Source organism: Lepidothrix coronata, unplaced genomic scaffold (assembly GCF_001604755.1).
Source record: "Lepidothrix coronata isolate B3197 unplaced genomic scaffold, Lepidothrix_coronata-1.0 Scaffold110, whole genome shotgun sequence".
Classification (NCBI taxonomy): domain Eukaryota; kingdom Metazoa; phylum Chordata; class Aves; order Passeriformes; family Pipridae; genus Lepidothrix; species Lepidothrix coronata.
In genome coordinates, this window is record NW_016690290.1 from 2,836,876 (window position 1) to 2,858,276 (window position 21,401).

Sequence of the window (21,401 nt, forward strand, 5' to 3'; positions counted from 1 at the left end):
AGCTCCCATGAATTTAGAATCAGGGATAACCTCTTTACGTGCAACAGAAGGATCATTAACTGATTTTGGGTTAGTTAGGGAATGTACTTCACACCTGCATAATTACATAACCAATGCACAGTGCAGTTAAACTCCTGCTACAACAAATCCGATTTAAGTATGGAATATTAAAGCAGTGAGGTCAAAACACAGCCTTCCAGCCTCTGAGGGTTTATTCTTTAATTGCATGTTCATTCTGTTTCATTACCTGTTGGACCTCATTAAACATGAAACAAGGTCTTGCTTCTACAAATCCTGTGCTTGTTCTCACGGCTACCATTTTCAATAGGTTTAAGCCACTTTTCACTCACTCTATTTTCTTCAGATTTTCCATTCTGGAGAACAGGTCCATCACCCTCTTCACCTCTGGATCCCGTATCCGATTGTCCTGCAAGCTGCACAGATGCATTCTCATCAGTGTCCCAGGCCCCCAGGGAATGAACAGTTGATTTGAGGGTCATTGCCACAACACACTCACTTTATTTCCTCAAGCTGGAGGCACTGTGATGACGCCTGGACCAAGTTAGTCATCCCCTCAGCTGTGATGCTGCTGCCTGTCAACCTGGAGTGAGCCAATGTAGTTAAACTGATAGGGAACAGACAGGGGAGACAGAAGGCTTTGACCTTACAAGCAGAGACTTACTCTAGTTTCTTCAGGCTCCCCATTCCTTGTAAGCCCTTTGAAAGAGCAGCAGCAAAGTCATCACCACATCTCCTGCTGCGAAAGCTAAAACATGAAGAAAAGGGGAAAAAAAACATAAACACAGCCAGAATGAATTTATCACCTTAATATCCTTCAATCACTCACAAATTCATTATTCCATGCATTTCTTCAGCATTGAAGTGATCCTGTACAGATCAGAATTTTCTTACATCTTCTTTCTCTCCCTTCTAGAACAATCACAAGGCTTGCCCTTCCAACCCCCTCAGCCCTTCACAGCACTCAGTGTGTGCTTACCTCAAGTGCTCCACGTTTTTACAGCCAGCCAGAACCTCCAAACAGTCAATGTCCACGAGACACCCTGCAAAATCCAAACAAGTCAAATCCTGGCCCGAGTTTATGACAAAAACCAAAGCCGACATGTCCAGAGGTGTCAGTCTGAAGTTTCTGAACTCATACTTGAAATTCAGCAGGCTCCCAATGTGCTGGGCTACTTCGAGGTTTTGTGTCTCGAAGGTGCAGTGGCAGAGCTCAAGGACCTTAGGTCCTGTCAGATGAGTGGCTGCCATTCTCTTGAGAGACTGCAGGATTGCATCCTGCTTGTCCTGCACCCAAGCTTCATCTTGTTCTGCCAGCAGCATGAGAAATGTCCTACATTCCTTTGACGACAAGCCCGACAGAAAGATGTGAAAACTCTCCATGAACTCGGTCTTCGTCTCATTCCTCAAAGTCCACTTTGACTTCAAGAAGAACTTCTTCTTCAGGTAGTTCTTGTCCACGCTCCTACTCACCATGAGACACAGGGCTGCAAAGAACTCCTGCAAGCTCAAGTGCACAAAGGCATAGCCAGCCTCTGGGTAAGTGCCACTTGTCTTGACCTCAAAGACAGTCAGCAAGCCATGTAAGGAAGCAAATTCCTTCACGTGCTCTGGAATATCACCAACATAAAACACAAGCTTCTTCTCTTCCAGGCCTTTCAGTGCAAGGTCACACAGACCCAAAATGGCCTTCTTGTTACAGTTCAGCTGAGTCTCCTCATCACCGGCACGCTCTCCCTGCTGTTTGTTTAGGAAGATGAGAAACATTTTGATATAAAACTGTGTCATGGTCTGAGGAAGCTCCACACTCATTTGATGTTTAAGGAGCAAATACTCCAAACAAATGCACACAACATTACACAGAGCAGGGATGAGGCACATGCTGAGGAGCTTGGTGTTGTTCTTCAGGTGAGCAATGGCTTGTTCTTTGAATGAATGCTGTTGAAAATAGTGGCTGACATATTCCTCAACCCTCTCTTGGTCAAATCCCCAAATTTCTGCCAACAAGCTGACTGTATATAATGAGTCAGGTGGTCTCTTAGGTCGGCTGGTGACCAACACTGTGCAACCAGGCAGCAGCTTCCCATGACAGAGATCTGCAAAGAGCTGGGATATGGACATAGGGGAGGCAAGAGCTGGGCCTCTCTTAGAGGTTGACATGTCCATGTTAGCTGCAAACTCATCCAGCCCATCAAAGATGATCAGTGTCTGCTGGGCATTCTCCAGGAGGTGCTGGAACACTGCATCAGGGCTGTCTTCTGGCTGAAGGAACATGTCAAACAAAAGCTCCTTCAGTGTCAATTTTCTTTTTAATAAATTGAGCTGCCGAAACTCAAACAGGAAAGTGAAGAGAAACTGAGGTAGGACACCCTCAGCCCATTTCTGACAAATCCTGTGCATTAGCACAGTCTTGCCTGTCCCTGGTTTACCAAACAAAAAGATCACCCTCGTGGTGCCCGATGGCACCACACTGCCAAGGAGATCTGACACTTTCACGGCTGTATCCACACATTCCTCTGGCTCAGGAGCACCTGCCACATCCTCTCGGGGTTTGTCTGTTTTCTCTTTTAAGCGGGGGACTTTGCTCTGACGAATGACAAGGTTGACAAAGGCCTGGTTGAAAGCCAGTGGCTGTGTTTGTTCCTGTGCTTCTGCTTCTGCTTCTTTCCTGCTCCCATATCTCTGGCGGATGGAACTGATGAGGAGATGCCGGTACTTTGCTGATGAATCTAAGAGAGAACACAACAGAGGGGCCACGAGCGTGGAAAAAGTTAGCTGTGAGTCATGACAGATCCAAAATACTACCACTTATATAGACAGAGAAACAATGGCCCTGATCAGAGGTTGCTAAGTAGAAATGACAAATTTTGAACGCATGAAAATAACCCATAATTTTTCCTATTTTTGCACAGGGGGCAAAGAAGAGGACAATTCAGGGAAAAGATGTAATGCTTTATATGAAAACTAGATCTTATTATTTCTTTAAGATGAGAATTAGGTATCTGTGTATTATGCACAGAATTCCCTCTTCACCCATGCTGGCCTTGTGCCACACTCAGCTGTCTGCACCTCAGAACAGACACAACCTCTGCTTTTTGACATCTCTGATGGAACCAGCAAACAAATAAAGGGATCAGCCAAAACTGAATGCTTTACTGGTATATCCTGCTTTAGGGGAGTTCTTAGCCATTAGAAATGAATGTTTCATGTTATTTGTCTGGTCCTATTGTCTTTATAACCTGTTGCATTAAGAGTTTACTCAGCTATTAAACAAAAGTTTCTCTCGACGGTGGAAGTTGATTTCTTGGGTGTTTCTGCAAAGAAGTTAAATAGGTCCTTCCTCAGAGGAAACCACAGCATGGTGCTGGTTCTGGAACATGAACATACCGAGTCGTTGCTGTTTGGCATCCTTTTCACTCCCAGAGCTGTGGCGACGGCGGCGGCGATCAAACCCTGAAAATTTAAAAGGTCAGAAACGTGTCAAAAGGGCATTTTGAATGGCAGCTTGTTAAAGCTGGGCAAGACTCTCCAGCAAAGCACTTGGGGATCTGAAGAGGCAAAATCTGGAGAGACAAAACTATTTGTAAACTCAGGCTGAGTTTACAGAACTGCTTTTTCTGAGATGGGCCACGGCCACCTCACTGGTGAGTCTTTTTGCGGGCTGAGTGATGCAACTGCCTGGCTTTGAACGCAGGAACTGCTTTGTTATCCTGGAGAACAAGGCAGGGAACAGCTGTTTCTGGGGAATGCACAGATTGCCAAGGCTGTTTATAGTGGTTAATGCTGTTTGTTTAGGGTGCACTGTCAGAAGGAGAGAATGGGCAGGGTTTGGAGAGGCATGAGTCTTTCCTTTCTCAACTGCTCCTGGTAACTTTCAGCACTATTTTCAAATTTCCATTCCACCAGCAACTGGCAAGATCGACTCAGTAGGGCGGCCCAGCAGCTGGCAGCAGCAGTCTGTCTGCAGAACAGAAAGGTCTCTTCTGTTTTCTTTGTTTTCAAGATCTTAAACCTGCATGTGACACACGAGACAGTGTCATGTGGCATTGGCAGTGCCGTGACTCAAAATCAGTCTCAGAGCGAAAAGCAGAGGTGAAAAAAGTGTCTCTGTGACCATAAAAGCAGCTGGAACTTCAAGGGGTAGGCTGGGAGCTATGATTTAAAATGAGTAACTCCAGCACAGATGGGCAAGGCAGGGAGCACTCACTGCTCAGGGAATGAAGCACCTCTGGCCAGAGCAGGGGATGCAAACAGCAGATGCAAACACAAAAGTTATAAAGTACTGTGGGAACTGGCAAACCTCAGCAAGAACCACTGCCACTCTGAGAGAAGCTCCTGTTGCTGTGGGTGTCAGCCTTAGCCCAGTCCCCAAATTCACACAGCAGGAAAAGAAATTAAGAGCTTTTCCTTCAAATCATCTGTTTTTCACCAACAGGCAATCCAGCACCAACGCACTCCCTGTCACCAACAACAGGCACCTCTGCAGGACACAAAAAGCAGGGACTTTGTAGAGTGGGTGGGAGATTCCCTTGCCCAGAGAAACTAAAGGGAGTGAGCTCCTTAGCAGAGTTAGGGCCAGCAAGGCTCTTCTGAAATTCAGAAAGGGAAAATGAGAATAGCAGAAGTTCACCTGGAAAGCCCCAAGAACAGGACAACCTGAAGTTGCTACAACTGGTAGCACTGAAACCAATGCCTGGGACATTTTTAGCCTTGCCCAGGACACAGGCAGAGAAGATAAACTCCAAGAGCACAGTGCCCCAGGGAGTGTTCCAGCCTTACCTGTTGGCACAGATGACCAGGCACTCACATCTGTGCATGCTGCTTCTCTCTGGCCAAAGTTACCTAAAGGAGTTGGATGGGAAATGAAATATGGTTAATGTGAGCATTCTGCTCTTGAGATTTGGAGTGCTGCTGGCCGAAGTCAAAGGGCAAACAGCTTGCAAGACAGACAGTACAAACCAAGACTCAGCATAAGGGTTGATGCAACACAGCCAGGTTTCAGGCTCCTCACGTGATCTTTTCCTTTCAGAGTGATCCAGAACACAGGCAACCTCTACTTTCAAGGGAAAGTGAAACAACTTTTCTCTGTGACACATACAAACTCGGAGCATGGGCTGCTTTGGCTGATCTAAACCCACACTGCAGCCAAAAAGTGAACCCCTACGCTTCCCCCTTCCTGCAAAGAAGGCTTTGCTAAGAATAAATCACTGGCAGAGTCAGCAGCCCAGTCAAGGCCCTTTTCTGACTCACGGTATGGCTCAAAGCTGCCACAAAACCCTCTCAGCATAACCAGAGGCAATTCACCTTCAGGAGGATCAGTGATGCTCAGCTGTTAATACCACAGTTAAACCAAAATAAGCTGGAAACCTGAAAAGATATCTTCTTTTATGGTATGTCACAGCATCAAAAGGACTCATCCTGTATGACTTCCTGCAGAAGAGAAGAATTAATCACCAGATAAAGTAACTGAGTAAGGGAGAGGCACAGCTTAGCTGGTGCCACAGGCTCTCACAAAGCAGAGTGTGTGCACACTGTGTGTAGTCTGCCAGAAGACACACGGTTACTGACTGTGGTCTTTATGAATTGCATCATTTTCTCTAAAGCCACTGCCTCCAACTGCTAGTGAGAGATATGGGGAAGTGGTTTTCTTGTGTTTGGAGTGTTTTTAGACTTCTGTATTTCTTGCCTTTCTGGATCAGGAAAATTTAAAAAAACAACTAAAAATCCACAGAACAAAGAGACAGTATTTTGGTTTTCCTCCTTCAAATAAATCCATGAAAAAATTTCATCTCAGCTTTATTGGAGATGGTGGTGCGCAATTTTTATTGGTTTTGGCTTTTTATGTCTGATCTTTTTTTTATTTACCTCAACTTACATTTCTAAGTTTTGCTTCCAAGAAAAAAAGACCGTGCAAGTGAGGGCACTGGTGGTGTCACTGCCTAGACTGGTCTGTTGGCTGTGGTTGTTGGGTCAGAGGGAGCCAGCCTGGTTTCTCTTACCTTCTCCTGCAGAACTCATGAGCAGGACCTCCAGATCCAGGGGGAGGTCACATTCCATGCACAGGTACTGCACAAACTGCTTCCAGGTGGCGGGACCAGCCTTCTCCAGCAGGTCAAGGAGCACAGAGATTTTTTCCCTGGTGTTGGTGATGCTGCCCAGGCTGTTCAGGGCCAGCTCCGGGAGGAAGCACCGTGAGGTCGTGAGCAGCCAGCTGGGACGGTGGCTGAGGAACTCCACGAGCCGGGGACGGGCTCTGGCTACGGCTGCTTCCAGGTCTAGGTCGTCATTCTGAAGTGGGGGCTAGAGGGATGACAGCAATGGTCACAGGAGGGAGAGGTGTTCACCCACACAGTGTTGAGTAGCCAGCACAGCCCTTGATGACTTGGGCTGCTTTTCTATCCCGTGGTTTAACCCGGAGTTTCTCGTCTGCCTCGCTCTCAGAGTGTCCTGTGGCAAATCTGAGCCCAGCCACGACAGTGCAAGGACAGCAGTCCTTGTCTGCACAGCTGGACTGCGAGGGACAGGAGCAACCAAAGCAGTCAGTGTCTCTGGCAGCAGCCAAGGAGAAGCTGTTGATGTCTGTGTCATACAACATCCCAGACATCTCACATGCACCAGGACCTCTGGGAAGGTCAGGAATGTTTTTGTTATTGGTCAAGAGTGGTTACACAGAGTCAAGGCCTTTTCTGCTTCTCATACCACCCTGCCAACAAGTAGGTTGGGGGTGCACAAGAAGTTGTGGGGGAACACAGCCAGGACAGCTGACCTCTGCTGACCCAAGGGTCAGTTAGACTCCAGACTGTATGGCATTGTGCTCAGAATATAAAGCTGGGGGAAGAAGGAGGAAGGTGGGGAGTTCAGAGCGATGGTGTTTGTCTTTCCAAGTCACTGTTACACATGATGGAGCCCTGATTTCCTGGAGATGGCTGAACACCTGCTTGCCCATGGGAAGTGGTGAATTAATTCCTTGTTTTGCTTTCCTTGTGTGTGCAGCTTTTGTTTTACCTGTTCAATTGTCTGTATCTCAATTCACAAGTCTGTGCAGGACTGTTCTTGCTGCTCTTTTTGTGGGGATGAACTACTCATTTCTGCTTTGGTGGCAATGTCACCTCCATTTCCACACCTCCTTCCCACATCAAAGCCATGCACGTAATCTCCTACCTGCATTGTTGTGTGATCAGCCTCCTTCCAGTTGTCAAGTGCAAAGGTGGCTTCTGGTCCATATTCTGATGGAGAACCAACCTTCTAGTGGCAGTGCTTCAGCACGTAGGGACACCCCAGAGTGTGGTGCATACCTGTATGCAGCAGCCTAGGGGCAATAACAGAAGAGGATGTAGACATACAAGGCCACTGTAATTACACAGGTCACAGATCTAGAAACTTTTCCTTTGACCTGAAGGTCAGCTGTGGTGCTTTTCATCTCTTCTCACTCAAACCAGCAGTGACCACAAAAGTTTCGACATACAAGGATTCACTACTGGTCTGATGAAAATGCAGGATTGAGCCTTGTGCCCTAACATGGAGGTGAAGACAGTTTTACAGGAACACTTCAAGGGAATCACAGCTTTCCTGGCATCACTGCCTAATTTGAGCTGGTCTGTGCCACCCTGCTGCTCTTAGCCCCTCCGTGGAAGCTGATGCAGAAGCAGCAGCAGCTTGCTCAAGTCAAGCAGCCAGTCACACACACACAAAAAAAACCTGTGAAAAGCTGATCCTCAGAGGCTACACAGCTCTCACAAAAGAGTTGTAAGTGTAGGGGACTGAAAATGCCACCAGTGCCAGCTCCCCACCTCTCAGCAGAGATGGCAGTGAAAAATTTCACCCCACTCTGCACCAGGTGCTGGCCAATGTCCAACCCCTCCTACCACAAGGAAAGGGAGGAGGAAAGCCATTACCATCCAGCATGCCTCCAAACATCCTGCAGCAGGGTCCCAGCACAGGCTACAGCAGCCTGTCTCCAGCAGATAGCACCCTACATGGATGCTGAAACCCACATCCAACTACAGCTTCCATCACTGTGTTTGAGGAAAGGCTGAGAAACAGAAACCACAGGGAGCAGCCTCCGCGCTCCATCCCCTCACCAACTATCCATCTTGCTCCTAGAGGGCACAGTCCTTTCATGTGCAAGTCCACTTGATGTGGTTTGAGAAAAATCCTACCATTGCTGTAACACCCAAGTTTAGGTGGGGGCAGGACGGGACAGCAAAAAGCCAGGAACAGTGTTGAGTGGGAACATCCTGTGGGCCGTGTAATTCCACCCCCTCATGAGGCTGGTGCACATGGTGCCACTCCCCAGCAAATGCCCTTTGCTGAGCAAACCCAACCCAAGGGCAGCAGCCACCACACCACCACCAGGGTGGAGGAAGGGGGGAGTTGTGCTGCAGAGCTGGGGTGTTCAGCCCTCACTCCCCAGACATGCTCTCCTCCACACTGACCATGCAGGTATCTGCAGTAAGACACAGGCCTTCAGGCCTTTTATTTTTGCCCCATTCTTGACCTGGCCAAGGAGAGAAGTGGGAAGATTTTTATGGAGCCGAGGGAAGAGCTCAAAACAGAAGTGGAAGACAGAAGGATACTCTGACCTTCCCATCTGAGCAGAGAAAACTTCTAATTAATCAGAAAGCTACAGTCGTGCTGGAGCAGAGCCATGCTGCTCCCAAAGGTGCATTGCATGCAGAGAACATCACCTCCCCACATGGCTGCTGGGCATGGCCTGCACCCAGAACCTGAAGACAAAACAAAAGCAGGCACCAAGTTGCAGCACTGGAGGTAAAATCAGTCTAGACGTTTGTCCCACTCGTGTTCATGAGGATACCTGTTCCCCTGCCAACCAACACCACTCTCTGCCCTCTCTGTGCTGCCTCTTCAATCAACCCCCTCTGTTCCTGTGCTCTGAAAGCCAAGCAGACACCTGAAAGGAGCACAGCTTGGGATACTGTGTGCTCTTCTACTCATCGAGTCAAAGTTGGTTACTATACAGCATCACCATAAACTGCTGCAATACAGTATCACTGCAAGAAAGACTTTACCCAGGTTCCCATTCCAGATCAAACTCTTAAATAAAAAGTGAGGCAGCTCTGGGACTCAGCAAAATGTGCAAATACTTTGTAAAAATACTCTAATGCCTGTCATTTACAATTCTAACAAGAACAAGAAAAATGTTCCAAAATTTGCCTCACCCAGGATCAGTTTTCTCCTCAGGCTGTCAAAAACTGTTGTCAAACATGTTGTTAAAAACTGAAATTCTGAACCTTACTGGAAAGCACTCTGCAAGGTTTCATTCAAAATGTTTTATTATGAGGGGGTTTTGTTGTTGTTGTTGTTGTTTTTATATATTCTCTGTCATACAAATAAAGAATGCTAAGAGCAACACATGCATTAAAAACAAAGAAAAAGATGTTTCAATTAATTGGAAATCTTAAAAAACAACATTTAAGCTTTTCAAATTTAAACAAACTGCAAAATAATAGGATTTCCTGCAAAACAAACTCAATTCCCCAGCAGCCTTATCAGTCAACCTTCGGGAACTTCCATTTTACACTTCTCCAGCCAAAAACCAGAAATCTGTAGACAGCAATGCTCTGACATTATTCCCCTGATGGCCAAGAATGACTGACTTAAAAAGGCCTTATTAAATAAATACATAAATTAATAAAATCAGACCTTAATGCCAATGAAGACTGAAAACCATTCAGACAAAGACTAGACTCATAAGAATTAATGAAAGACTTATATTCAAGAACAAAACAACACTGAAAAGTTAGATGTTTATTGACACTTCACAGCTCCTACACCTATTGCTCTGCTAAATAAGACCATCAGAAATGATGAACAGCGACCTACAGTACTACAGTACCTACCTCTCAACCCAAAAGGAAGCACAAAAACCTCCCACGAAAAGCCAGAAAACTTTTCAGCCTCGATCCTTGCCCTTCAAATGCAAAACCACCATCATAACACTTTGCAAAAATCCACCTCCCCTCCCCAACTTGGCATTCACGCGGTTACCAGCCACGAAAAATTAAAGTGAAATGTGAAACTACCTGTTGCAAATCTACCAACTTCTTGCACGCTCTGAGGAGCACAGGCTACTTACCAAAAGCCCAGAAACAGAGCAGCAGCACCAAACCAGCATGGGGGGTCACAAAGAGAAACAAGCTGGAGGACAACATCCACTGCCTTGATCTCCACTTGCTAACCCACCACTCCCAGAGGCACAAAGCCCTTCCATGCCTTTTGGGACTTGATGAACAAAAGACCGAGGAAAATGAAAGTAAAACCAGCCAGGAATTCCCCAACTGAAATTCATCTGTGAGATGAGCAAAAATATCCAGTCAGAATAGCAGCAGGGTGACATCCTATTCTAAAATCTGTAGCCAGATGGTAATTTCTGTTAAAGCTTTAGGGAAGTGGTGCAAAAAGTGGGACTCAGAGGCAAACACTCTCCGTGGAGGAAACCAACTTGGTTGCAGTTAAGAGTCTTACAATGGGAATATTTTTATATTTTTATTTAGAATCATACATCTGATTATTCTGGCACAGGGGGAAATATTTCTTTACCACTTCCATTGTATCTAAGAGGAAAAAAAAAAACCGCTTGCTTTTCCTTTGGATTGGGGTCAAAGTTTACAAGGGAACGTTGGAGATGTGAATGAATTGATAAAAGATCCCAGGTTTCTGAATAGAACTGTGTGTGCACAGATCTCCAGATCTAGCTCTATGGGGTGCAATAAACAATGAAATATTATTAATATTTCTCTGGATGCCAGAGGAGCTGCATTGGAAAATCAGATGGAGAGTGTGGCAAGATGGCACACCATGCTGTGCCATAACTCACTTACCACAGAAAATAACATACCCAGGTCTAGCAACACCCCTGTCTCTGGATAGAAGCTCTCTCTTGCCTTGAGCACGGTGCAGGGAACGGGGGGAGCTCTGAGAGAACCGGGAGTGGACGGAGGGGCCAGGGGTGACACGGGGCAGCTGGGGTGGCCACATGCAGTGCCCACTGCCAAGCGCTGCCCCAGTTTGCCACCTCCTGCCAGGACCTCACTCACCTTGCACCCGGCAGCACAAGCCACCCGCTCTTGTTAAAGTTTGGAGTCAATAATCCCGCGGGGCTTTTCCAGCGGTATTAAATTCTACGATTCCAGCCATGCCTTCTCGCGAAAGAAGCCAACTCTAAAGGCTGGGCAGAGAAGGGCAAAGCCAGACCTCCCCCCCAGACCCTCACGGGGTTCTCAGCACGACGCCTCTGCCCGTCCCTGCCCGGGGATGCCCCGCGATGCCGCCCGGCCGCGCTCACCTACCCCCATCGGTCCCGCCGCCGGGGGACAGCGGAGCAGCCCCGGCACCGCCGCGCCCGAAACCGAAACCAGCGGCGGCTTTGCCGGGAAAGCACGTGGGGTTCCGGAGCGGCTCCGCACCCGGCTCGGCTACGCCGCCTGTTTTGGGAGGGAGAGGCGGCACCGCGGGGATGCTCAGGGGAGTCAGCCGCCGTGTTGCCGCTTCTCCGACACTTCAGCAGGGTCCCCGCTCCCCCGTGGAATAATTTAGGCTGGAAAAGACCTCTAAAATCGTCGAATCCAACCATGAAGCCAGCCCCTCCGTGTTCACCACTAAGCCATATCCACACACCTTTGGAACACTTCCAGGTGTGGTGACTCCACCACTGCCCTGGGCAGCCTGTCCCATAGCCTGACCACCCCTTTCAGTGAAGGTATTTTCCCTGCTATCCAATCTAAACTTCCCCTGGTGCAATTTGAGGCTGTCTTCTACTCCTGTCACTTGCTCTCTGGGAGAAGAGACCAACACTCACCTGGCTCCCACCTCCTTTCAGGGAGTTACAGAGACTGATAAGGTCCTCCCTGAGTCTCCTTTTCTCCGGACTGAGGCTCCCCCCCACACTCCCTCAGATACTCCTCATCAGACTTGCGCTGCAGGTCCCTCCCCAGCTCCATTGCCCTCCTTTGCCCCATGGAAGGGCAGCCCATTCCCACACTCTGTCACCACTGAATGGCCATAGAGGGGCAAAGCACCTCCAACACAGAAAAAATGCGCTTTTATTCCTGCCCTTTCCTTTTCATTCATGCTCATCACTAATGGGATGTCATTCAGGAGAACCAGAGGGCTGTGTCTTGACAGAAGGCAGTTCCCATGGTCTTCACCAGACATTGCCATGCAGGGAGGGAAAATATGACCTCAGCAGTGGTGGCTTTAGAGCAGGAGGGAGCAAGGATAAGCCCTCAGCTAGTACTGAAATAGGCAGCAGAGGCAGTGATGGGAATAGGGTGGGAAGGGAAAGGGAAAGTTGTCTACTGTACAAAATCGCCCAATGTACCAGCGATCACACCGTTGTGTCACACCTTTCACATCACTCAGTTCCTGCTGTCTCATGGACACAGCTGGTCCTGGGCTGCCATGGAGCACCCTGCAAACTCCCCCCCTCTGTGTGCCCCAGCCTCCCTCCCCCAGCCTGGGCACCGTGACCACTGAACCCAGAAGTCACTTTGGAGCAAGGAGGTGCCTCGGGCAGTGATGGTGAGAGAGAGGTAGTTCAGAGGGACCTGGCTCACATCCCAGGGAGGACATCCATGGCAACGTGGAGGGAGCAACCACCATGGCCAGGGAGCTCAAGAAGCTGAGCCCATCCTGCTACCAGCACCTCAGGGCTCTTTGTGGGACCCCCAACTTTAATATTGCTCTGTGGGGGAGGAAAACATCATCCTCTGCCTTTGACAATGTGGTTACTATTACAATATTGGCTTCGTTGCCTGAGATCTCCTCCAATTGAAAAGAAGAAACCAAAAAAAACCAGAAGCACAAACTGGTACAGGAAAATAACTGAGCCACTTCAGATAACTTATTGCACCGCAGTAGGAAGGAAATGGAACCTGCTGCTTGAGTAGACACTTAAACTTTCTGTTATAATCTCTTTGGTTTCCTTATAATTGATATTGCTTTTCTCAAGTTTGCTGTCACTGTTTCAACAACACAGGCATTAACAATTTGCCTGGAACTCTACACAGAGCCACTTTCTTTAAAGAAAGTACCCTAGTCACAAAATCTCTCTGTTGAAGTACTGCACTGTAAATCCATATCCCATTAACTTTTTTCAGCCATACCCAAGTCTTTTACCATTACTGGTTCTGAGCTTACTTGGATTTTAGTAATATCATTTGAGCTGCTGGAGTCTGTCAACATCAGGAGGCTCTTGTTTCTTGGCAGAAGGTAAACCCAGGATCAGCACAAAAAGTGCTACATTTCCAAAACTAACAGCAGAGATGCCAAAAGGTGGTCAAATCCCATTTCTGCTGCCTCCCGAGTGCTAACCCAGAGCCCACACACTTCAAGAATCCAGCCCTTACTCCCAAGCAACATAATTCCTTTAAAGACCCTGAAAAAGTAGCATGCATCAAAGTGCATATTTCAAGATCTTTGCAGAAGAAAGGCTCTGTAGAAGCACAATTGCACAGAACCTGGAGTGTTTCTCAGGAAAAGGAAATAAAATTCCACCAAAGCTGATTTAAATCAGCTCATCTTTTAATTGGTTCACACACAAATCTTGCTGCTTGTACACAAGCTCCTCTCTATGAAGGGATCAGCTCTATAAACTTTTGTGAAGAAAATCAAGAAGCAAATGATGCGGGAAGTCAAAGTCAAGTTGTACGATTACGTATCCCTAAAAAGGGGGGAGAAAACAGAAAATTGTTATGTTAGTTTATGCCACACACCCAAGGGGGCTTTGAGAGCCAGGTATCTCTGAGCTCTGCTTACCTTTCTTGGGACGATCTCGGGATTTATGATATCAAATAGATTGATTCCTTTTCTGTCCATCAGTGAAGTCAGAGCTGTTCCAATGCCTGTGGAATCAGCAAACCCATGTAGTTACAGGTATGGCCCTCCCAGCTTGCTCCTCACCATGTGCTTCCACCCTGTCTGCCTGTTGCCAAAACCTAACTGTGCCTCAGCGCCCCACGACCTTTGGCCCAATGGAAAACTCACTTTTCCTTTCTCCCAGACATTTACAAAGGGTTCCCCAAGTGAATCCAGCAGAAATTCAAAACAGTGATGTGGTTCCCCCCCTCCGGGCTCTTAGGGTTACTGATGTGTTTTTTCAGGTTTAGGGGATCTGCTGTTAGGCAATTTACAGAGTAGGTTGGCACTTCCCCAAAGGGAAAACTCACTTGAAGTTACTTCTGGGATCCCAACAACCGAGATCATGTTCTGCAGGAAGTTTCGTAAGGATGGGTCATTCTGAAAGCCAGAAAATTCATACCAAAAAAATGCTTTAAAGACATCATTTCACCTCAAGTGGCTCAGAGAATACTTTTTACAAGGACTTACCCCACTCGGATCAGCTGTGCATTTCAAGACTTTAAACTCTATGCTGAAGGGAAGGAGAGAAAAAAAAAAAGGGTGAGGGGAAGTCACCTAGGGCTGCAGAGATCCTCTTTTTGTGCTGCTTTTAAGCACGGGCCAAAAAAGGCAACAAAACCCTCAAGAGACCACAGTACTGACCTGGAGTCCAAAGGCTGCAAAATGAGTTTCTTTTCCACATAGGCAGCTTGGATAGTGACCGTGATTTCCTGCAGAGAGAAGAACAGCAGGGTTGAGGCATAGCACATCTTGCTTTATAGCAGGGAGTTGCATTTGGACATTTTGGTTTGCTTTCTAGGAGCCAGGTTTCAACATCCTTCTGGCTCCGAGGCAGCCCGGGCTACCATGGGTAGCCAGCAAATGTAAACCAAATTAAAAAAACCAAAACAATCTCTGGTTTCTGGCCATTTAGGCTCATTTTCTTACTGTTGCCTATGTGCAAACATTCGTTTAAAAGGAGAATTTGTGATGCAGTTGCAGCTCACAACCAGGATTCTGGCAGTCCAGGAGCAGATCACATCCCAGGAGCCATGATTTTATGAATCACCTCTAGTTCAGTGCTTCTGCAATTCCGTAATTTCAAATCCTTGAAATTTATGTCAAGATATCACTTGGAGTGCAAGAAACAGCCCTGTGTATTTTCCTGTAACAATCTGCTAATGTGGGATACTTGCTGAGTATCCCACAGGAAGGGAATTATTCTCAATTACAGTTTAACCCCTTAAATTAGAGAGTCTGCTCTACCATCAGGGAGAGATTTGCATTGGTTTTATGTCCATGCCATAATTCCAAGACTGGACAAATATACTGCTTTCTTGTGATGTTACCCATGACAAGAAAGCTCCTGGCATTTCTTTTTTCTGCTTCCTTAGATTCAGTATAAAGCAGTTTGGGGTAAAACACAACGTAAGCAGGAACTTTCATACAGGCATGCATAGAGGAAAAGTTTATATTTTGAGCTTCACATTTTTCAGAGGTGCATCTTCATTTCAGAGACAACTATTTTCTAAGTGGAAGCCAGAGCTAGAATTAGGGAATGAGGAGATTTCAAAATAAATCCATTCCCATGGTGCCTTCATTCTCTCCTAAAACACCTCAGCTGCAGGGGTTTCCCTGTGTCTGATACTGGTTAATGGGGGCTCATCAGTGCTTTGTGCTGCTTTTACCACCTTGCACATCGGCAATGGGCTGGCCTGATAGAGGAGGCATTGAGCCAACACGGTCACTATCATCATTCCCAGCCTCAAATGCCAAGGGAAGAAATGGGAATGTTAAAAGAAACTTATATGCCTTCTCTACCTCCCGTGGTTTAGCCACCCACCCTTCCCAGAGGGCTCCCTGCACACCAGGAGTGGTCCAGATTTGGGACAGAGCCTGCCCCAAGATCTTCACAGTCAGGAGGCCCAAGAACTGACCTTCTCCATGTACAGAACCACCAGGGACTCTTCTCCTGCAGGTAGGATGCTGACCTCCACTGCTACCAAGCACTTCACGACTGTCCCTTCAGGCTGAAGAGAAATTTGGGGCTGGGCAAGACTCCACACCTTGGCCACAGAATCATTATAGGAGGTGCCTTGAAAAATCTGGTCAAGGAGCAACAGATGAGTCAGACTTTTCCCATACCAATTTTGTGCCAACTTGCCACACAGCTGCATCCCTTTTGTAGTCCCCAGTGCCTCCTCCTGTTCATACAAGCTCAATAACTCAGCCAGGTTTCAGGGAAGCTGTGCCACCATGGAGGGCGGAGAAATCCTCCTTGCAAAGCCCAACAGCTTCTCCATCAGTCCCCATCAGGCCCACCCAAGACTCAAGCTGTCAAGGGAAGGACCCAGATGCAACAGAATCCATTTGAAAATTCCTTATTTGACATCCAATGCTCAGAATAAGACCAAAAGTTACCATCTGCACCGCCTTCTGCTGCGCTTCCGTGTCCTCCATTTCAAAGAGTGCCTGCAGAAATGAACCAGAAACAGATTGTGGAAAACCAGACCACAAGGTTATGGTTAGCCCTGATCTGGGCTGGATGGGACAGGGCACTGAGGTGTGGCCTGTGCTCAGTTCAGGGGCATGGCTGAGCTTCCCTTGAGCTCACCCCTTTTCTACCTCGGTGCTTCCCCAGAAAATCAGGTTCCCTTTACAATTCAGCTGACGAGTTTTCTGTCAGCTCGTGTTATCACTCCAAGGGTTATCACTCATTGCCTGAGAGAACACTCTTGATAAGAGGGCACCAATTTCAGCATCATGTGTAGTGGCTGACTATAGATTGCTATCTTCTACAGAAACTGGCTCTCACCAATACACGGTATTAAGAGAACTTATTACTCTCTCCCCAAAACATGAGTTAAGGAGGGAACTGCCCCTGAAATCACCTGCAGCTTCTCCCCTCTGATGGTTGATACCAGTCTCCCATCTAAGAAAGCTGCAGAGGCCAGAGAGCTGAGGGTGTGCTCAGACAGCCAGAAGTAGAGCATTCGGGACTCGGTCAGCAGCGACGGGGAGAAAACAGAGTCACTCAGGGTGCTGGAGTAGTTCTTGTACAGCACGAGGCCCTTTGAAGGAAAACAAGCACATTGGCCACGAGGAGCAGCAGGGAGACACAACAAAATGTCAACACCTGCATTTCCATTGCAAGGCAAAGGCCTGGCTGGCTGGACACAGAGCAGGGAGCAGGCTGGGATCAGCTCCCGCTGCAGCACCTCGGCATGGCAGCAAGGGACCAGCCCCTCCCAGCCCTCCAGCACACCCCAGCACCAGAAAACACTGGTCTTTGAGCAGCCTGGGTTACTTTACCTTGTGACGTGATTCTATGTAACCTGTTTGTATCAGGGAGTCTGCTGCAAGGGAGAGATCAACCATGATATCCTTGTCCCGGACAAAATTCGCTGCAGGAAGGAAACACAAAAACCTTGCACCAAAAATACAACCTCGAGCAGAGCTTGCAACAGTCTCTTTTAGGACTCGGTGCAGAAGGTGACTGGGAGTTGTAAAAGGACACAAGGATGGGACAGGGGTTCCCACTCTTTCGGGTGCTAGTGCTCATCCTGCTACAGCTCACTGACAGAATTGCAACACTGGGAAATAGGGATAATTACTCTCGGTTTTACATTCCACTCCTTTTCCCTGATATTTGGGACTGGGAAAATCTTCAGCAGGCAGATCCAAGTGCTGTAGTATCTCAGGCCCTGTACTCCAGTGCATGCTCCTGTTCCAGCTAGCATCAGTCCTGCAGCTATCCTGCACAGCTGGTCAGTGTGTACTGAAGGAGGGCTTGGGATCTCATAAACATTTTTGAAGGATGTTTTTGGTGGATGCAGCTACTGCCCTGCTGGAGCTCAAATGTCGAAAGCTGCACTTAAAAGAAAGCAGAAGAAACAAGGATATTTACCTGCTAAATCAAGTACAAAATTTGCCAGCATCTGAGCAAGAGAATTGATTTCCTTGCACACCTACAAGAGGAAAAGAGGAAAAAAACTGAAGGCATGGGGTACGATTTTGAATTGTAGAGCAGAGCTGGGCCTCTCAGTGAGATCTGGAGGCTGTTGGTCAGAGTCCAGCAGCACCAATGCCAGCAACACCTCTCACTTTGTCCAAGCTGCCTTTTTTTTTTTTTTGTGGATTCAATTTATTAGTCTTATTTTTCACAAGCACTAATGTTACACTGCTACTATCTCGTGGGCACATGTGAGCAGAGAAGTGTGTAGCTTACAAAGCTACAGAGAGCTTTCCTCTGTCCTTACCTCCCTCTTGAGAACAAGCTTCAGAGTGAAGGAGATGAAATCCGTGAAGAGCTGCTTCAGCCAGCCTGGTCTGTGTAAGACAGGGAGCACAGTCAAGGACCAGCAGTGCTCCCTGTGGTGGGTGAGATTTGGGGACCAGCAGTGGGGCAATAAAGCTCGATTTTGAAGGGGGACTGACTCACTCTTTGTCTCCTTGGAGGTGTAATGTGAGTTTGTGGAAAGTCAGGTAGCAGTCTGAGGCATCAGCAACCATTTTGTCCTCCTGGCACGCTGCATGGGATGGAAGAGAAAGAGAAAAAAAAATAGCTAATTTGCTACTTAGATGAGAGGACTGAAGGGATTTATACCAGCTTCCTCCTCTTGAGTCATGAAAACTGTGAGGTCTTTGAGGGCCAGGTTGTCTCCCATCCTGTGTGCACAGGGTTCAGAGACCCACTCCCAGCCTCCCTATGTCATCCAGTCCCCACAGAGGTGGGCAGAGCCAGCTCAGGGTTGCTGCCCACCACCCACACCCACACTCACAGAGACCCCTGCAGCCAGCGATCCCCAGCTGTCACTTACTCAGTTTAATGTCCAGCTGGAGGTCAATGGAAGACTCGATTTCAAAATCAACTGAGTGAAAAAGCCTCAAACTGTAATGGCAAGGAGAGAGGACATTTAGCAAACCATGCTGGGAGCAGCTTCTCCCTGACCACACGACAGCCACAGAGTGAGTTTTATAAACACCACTCACATCAGTCCTTGCACTGCAAGGACATGCTGCAGCTTATATAAGATACTCTACTCTGGCTTTAAATGATTGCAAACTGCTCTCTCAGAGGCACTTTGGACCGTTAAAACCCTTTTTTATCCACTGAGACTTTATAGAGCAAGGAGGGGAGGGAAGAAATCAGCTCGTAAGCTTTGGCCATCTTGCCTCCTCAGGCACAGTGAGGACAGAAAGACAGAAAGCCAGACGGGCAGAGCAGTGACAGGGATAAGCAGCACTGCTAGTACATAAAATCCTGTCTCACTTAGGCAGTGAGCAATGCTGGCATTGCCAGAGAGCCTGAGGGGTGTAGCCCCTCCACACCTGCTTGTGTCATGGGCCAGTGCCCGTGGGCAGCAGCAGGAGCTGGGGCTGTGGTGCTCAGCAGCAGCCAGCCCTGGGTACTTACAACCAGGCCCCTGCGTAGCCGTAGGTCAGGGTCCCTTTGAAGGAGGCCGTCACATTTTTAATGGCAAGATAAATGGCATTATTTTCCTTAAGCTCCACGTCGCTCTTTTCTATGGACAAGTCATTGACCTGGATGCTGGAAACAACAGAAACACAGTTTGCCTGCAAACCAGGGCTGTCTTCTGTGGCTGGGAGAGACAGGTTTGCTCCTGAGGATGTGGGGGCTCTAAGGGACCTGTGCAAGTGCCAGACTCAGGAGCTTTTGCAAATCCCAGGGGCCAGGCACAAGGAGAGTGGTGCTTTTGCTCAGCCTCGGTGCACTGCAGCTCCCTGGTGATGTTTGGAGGTGGGGGAATGCTTTAATCAGGAAACACGGAGCAACACAACCCTGTTTTCCTGCAGTGCTCTGCGTGACCACGGTCATGGCAGGAAATCTGTCCTGCTAAGGTACCTCTACATTTGTTGCCCCCAAATAAAAGTGAGTAACACAGTGACACCCAGCCTGGTTTGTCACAAAGCACAGCCAAGTGACATCCTGTTGACAGGAGTGGCTCTGGCAGCCCCAGATGTGTCCCCTCTGCTACTCGATGTGCCTTGGGCACCATCTATTGTCAGTGGCGCAAGGTGCCCCAGCCTGCAGGGACATTGTTCCTCATCCCTGTTGACAGGGGTGTGCTCTATGTGCTGCCAGGAACTGCTGGATCAAAGCTCCCTCCGAGGCCAGTTTCTGCTCCCCTCCCTCAGCCCACATCCCCCCTGGCACAGAGACACGGAGATACTCACTTGGTCAGCTCGTAAGCCACCTTGCCCAGGAGACGCACGGACCTTTCCCCGGTGATATTTGGGAATTTGGCACTTCTGAAGGCTGCTTGGATGACCTGTGCTGTTTCCTGGTTCACTGTTGGTGGAAGAAAAGGGCAAAGATCCCAAACTGCAACCTGTCCCGGCCGCAAAGTCGGATCCGCACCCTGGATTAAAGCACTACAGAAGGGTTTTATCCAAGGCACTTCCCTTAGATTAAGGAAGCACTAGAAGTAGTTTCAGAGCAAAATAAAAAATCCCTAACTTTAGCAGCTGATGGCAGCAAGGGACAGCAGTGTGCGTGGTTCAACAGTCACCAGCAGGCCTGTTTCCAGGGAATCATGCCCAGTTTTCACACACCTTAGGAGCAGATTTTTGAAAGGTCGAGGCTGTGCTCATCCTTACACCACACAAGCCATTGCCTTTACCCCAGTGCTTTGCTCTGTTACTGCTTGCTTGTATTGCAGTCAGCTCTTGGGTCTCCAAAGGAAAACTTCTGATACTCAAGTTTTCGTGCCTGTTTTCCTAATGTTATCCAGCCCATTCCAGCCTCAGGCATGTGCTTGTATAGGATTTTTTTCCTTCCAGAAATACCCTCTCTTAGTTTGGCCCAGCATCCTTTGTCTGCATGTACCCCTGTCAGAGAGGATGGGTCAGAGCTGTTCCCATCCTTCACAGAAGAACTAACTATTCTTCCCCCACCCATAAAGCCCCCAAATCCTTGCAAATAAACCCACAGCAGCAGAGAATCTGCTTCCCCCCCTTCTGCACACTGACCCCAAGAAATGAGATTGCAACAAAGAGAGAAATCAAACACACATTTTCTCTAGCTTTTCCATCATGCCAGCCCCCAGCAAAGAACAGTACTAAAACATTGGGCTGACAGGGGCTGGGGACCCTTTTCAAGCTCCTTTGAGAAGCTGTGCCTGTTCAGTTCAGGTGCCCATGCTTTAACCTGTGCTCCCAGGCAGGTATTAATACATCTTACCAGATAAACTGTTTACCCAAGACCCAGTGAAGCAAGAAACCCCCTCACTTGGCTGATCTGTCCCTGACTTCTGGCAGAGATGGAGCAAACACAGCCCCACAGAGCAGGCACTTACACAGCAATGCCGCGGGCTTGGTCATCCTGCAGACGACCCCGGTGGCTCTGTAAGGGAAGGGCCCGAAGTCACAGGCTGCTGATGCATGGACAAGCACCAGCAAGATCCTGAAGATCCCCAGTATCATCCTGCCAGCCCAGCTCATCTTCAGCCAGAGTGGAGAGCGCTGATGAGACCGACTGATTCCTGGCCGTGGCAAAGGCAGCT

At 48.1% G+C, this 21,401-nt stretch overlaps 2 protein-coding genes across 2 annotated transcripts in view; both read right to left on the reverse strand.

Moving 5' to 3' along the window:
* The window catches only part of NLRC5 (NLR family CARD domain containing 5), a 34,454-nt gene extending 27,169 nt beyond the window's left edge, over window positions 1–7,285 (reverse strand). The window contains exons 1-8 of the mRNA XM_017824187.1: window positions 7,180–7,285; window positions 6,018–6,318; window positions 4,798–4,860; window positions 3,406–3,471; window positions 998–2,747; window positions 683–766; window positions 518–601; window positions 351–434 (exon numbers count right to left, since the gene is read on the reverse strand). Coding sequence (XP_017679676.1) covers window positions 351–434; window positions 518–601; window positions 683–766; window positions 998–2,747; window positions 3,406–3,471; window positions 4,798–4,860; window positions 6,018–6,318; window positions 7,180–7,185 — 2,438 coding nt within the window. The 5' untranslated portion in view covers window positions 7,186–7,285. The remainder of the gene's footprint in view (window positions 1–350; window positions 435–517; window positions 602–682; window positions 767–997; window positions 2,748–3,405; window positions 3,472–4,797; window positions 4,861–6,017; window positions 6,319–7,179) is intronic.
* Window positions 7,286–13,542: 6,257 nt separating this feature from the next.
* On the reverse strand, window positions 13,543–21,401 carry CETP (cholesteryl ester transfer protein). Its single transcript, XM_017824264.1, has 16 exons — window positions 21,195–21,401; window positions 20,074–20,188; window positions 19,292–19,426; window positions 18,696–18,766; window positions 18,317–18,404; window positions 18,135–18,204; window positions 17,783–17,843; window positions 17,188–17,279; window positions 16,767–16,946; window positions 16,297–16,347; window positions 15,813–15,980; window positions 14,539–14,606; window positions 14,365–14,407; window positions 14,205–14,274; window positions 13,795–13,880; window positions 13,543–13,699 (listed from the first exon to the last, which is right to left on the reverse strand). The coding sequence occupies exons 1-16, from the start codon at window positions 21,337–21,339 to the stop codon at window positions 13,625–13,627; spliced, it is 1,518 nt and encodes a 505-aa protein (XP_017679753.1). The 5' UTR covers window positions 21,340–21,401; the 3' UTR covers window positions 13,543–13,624.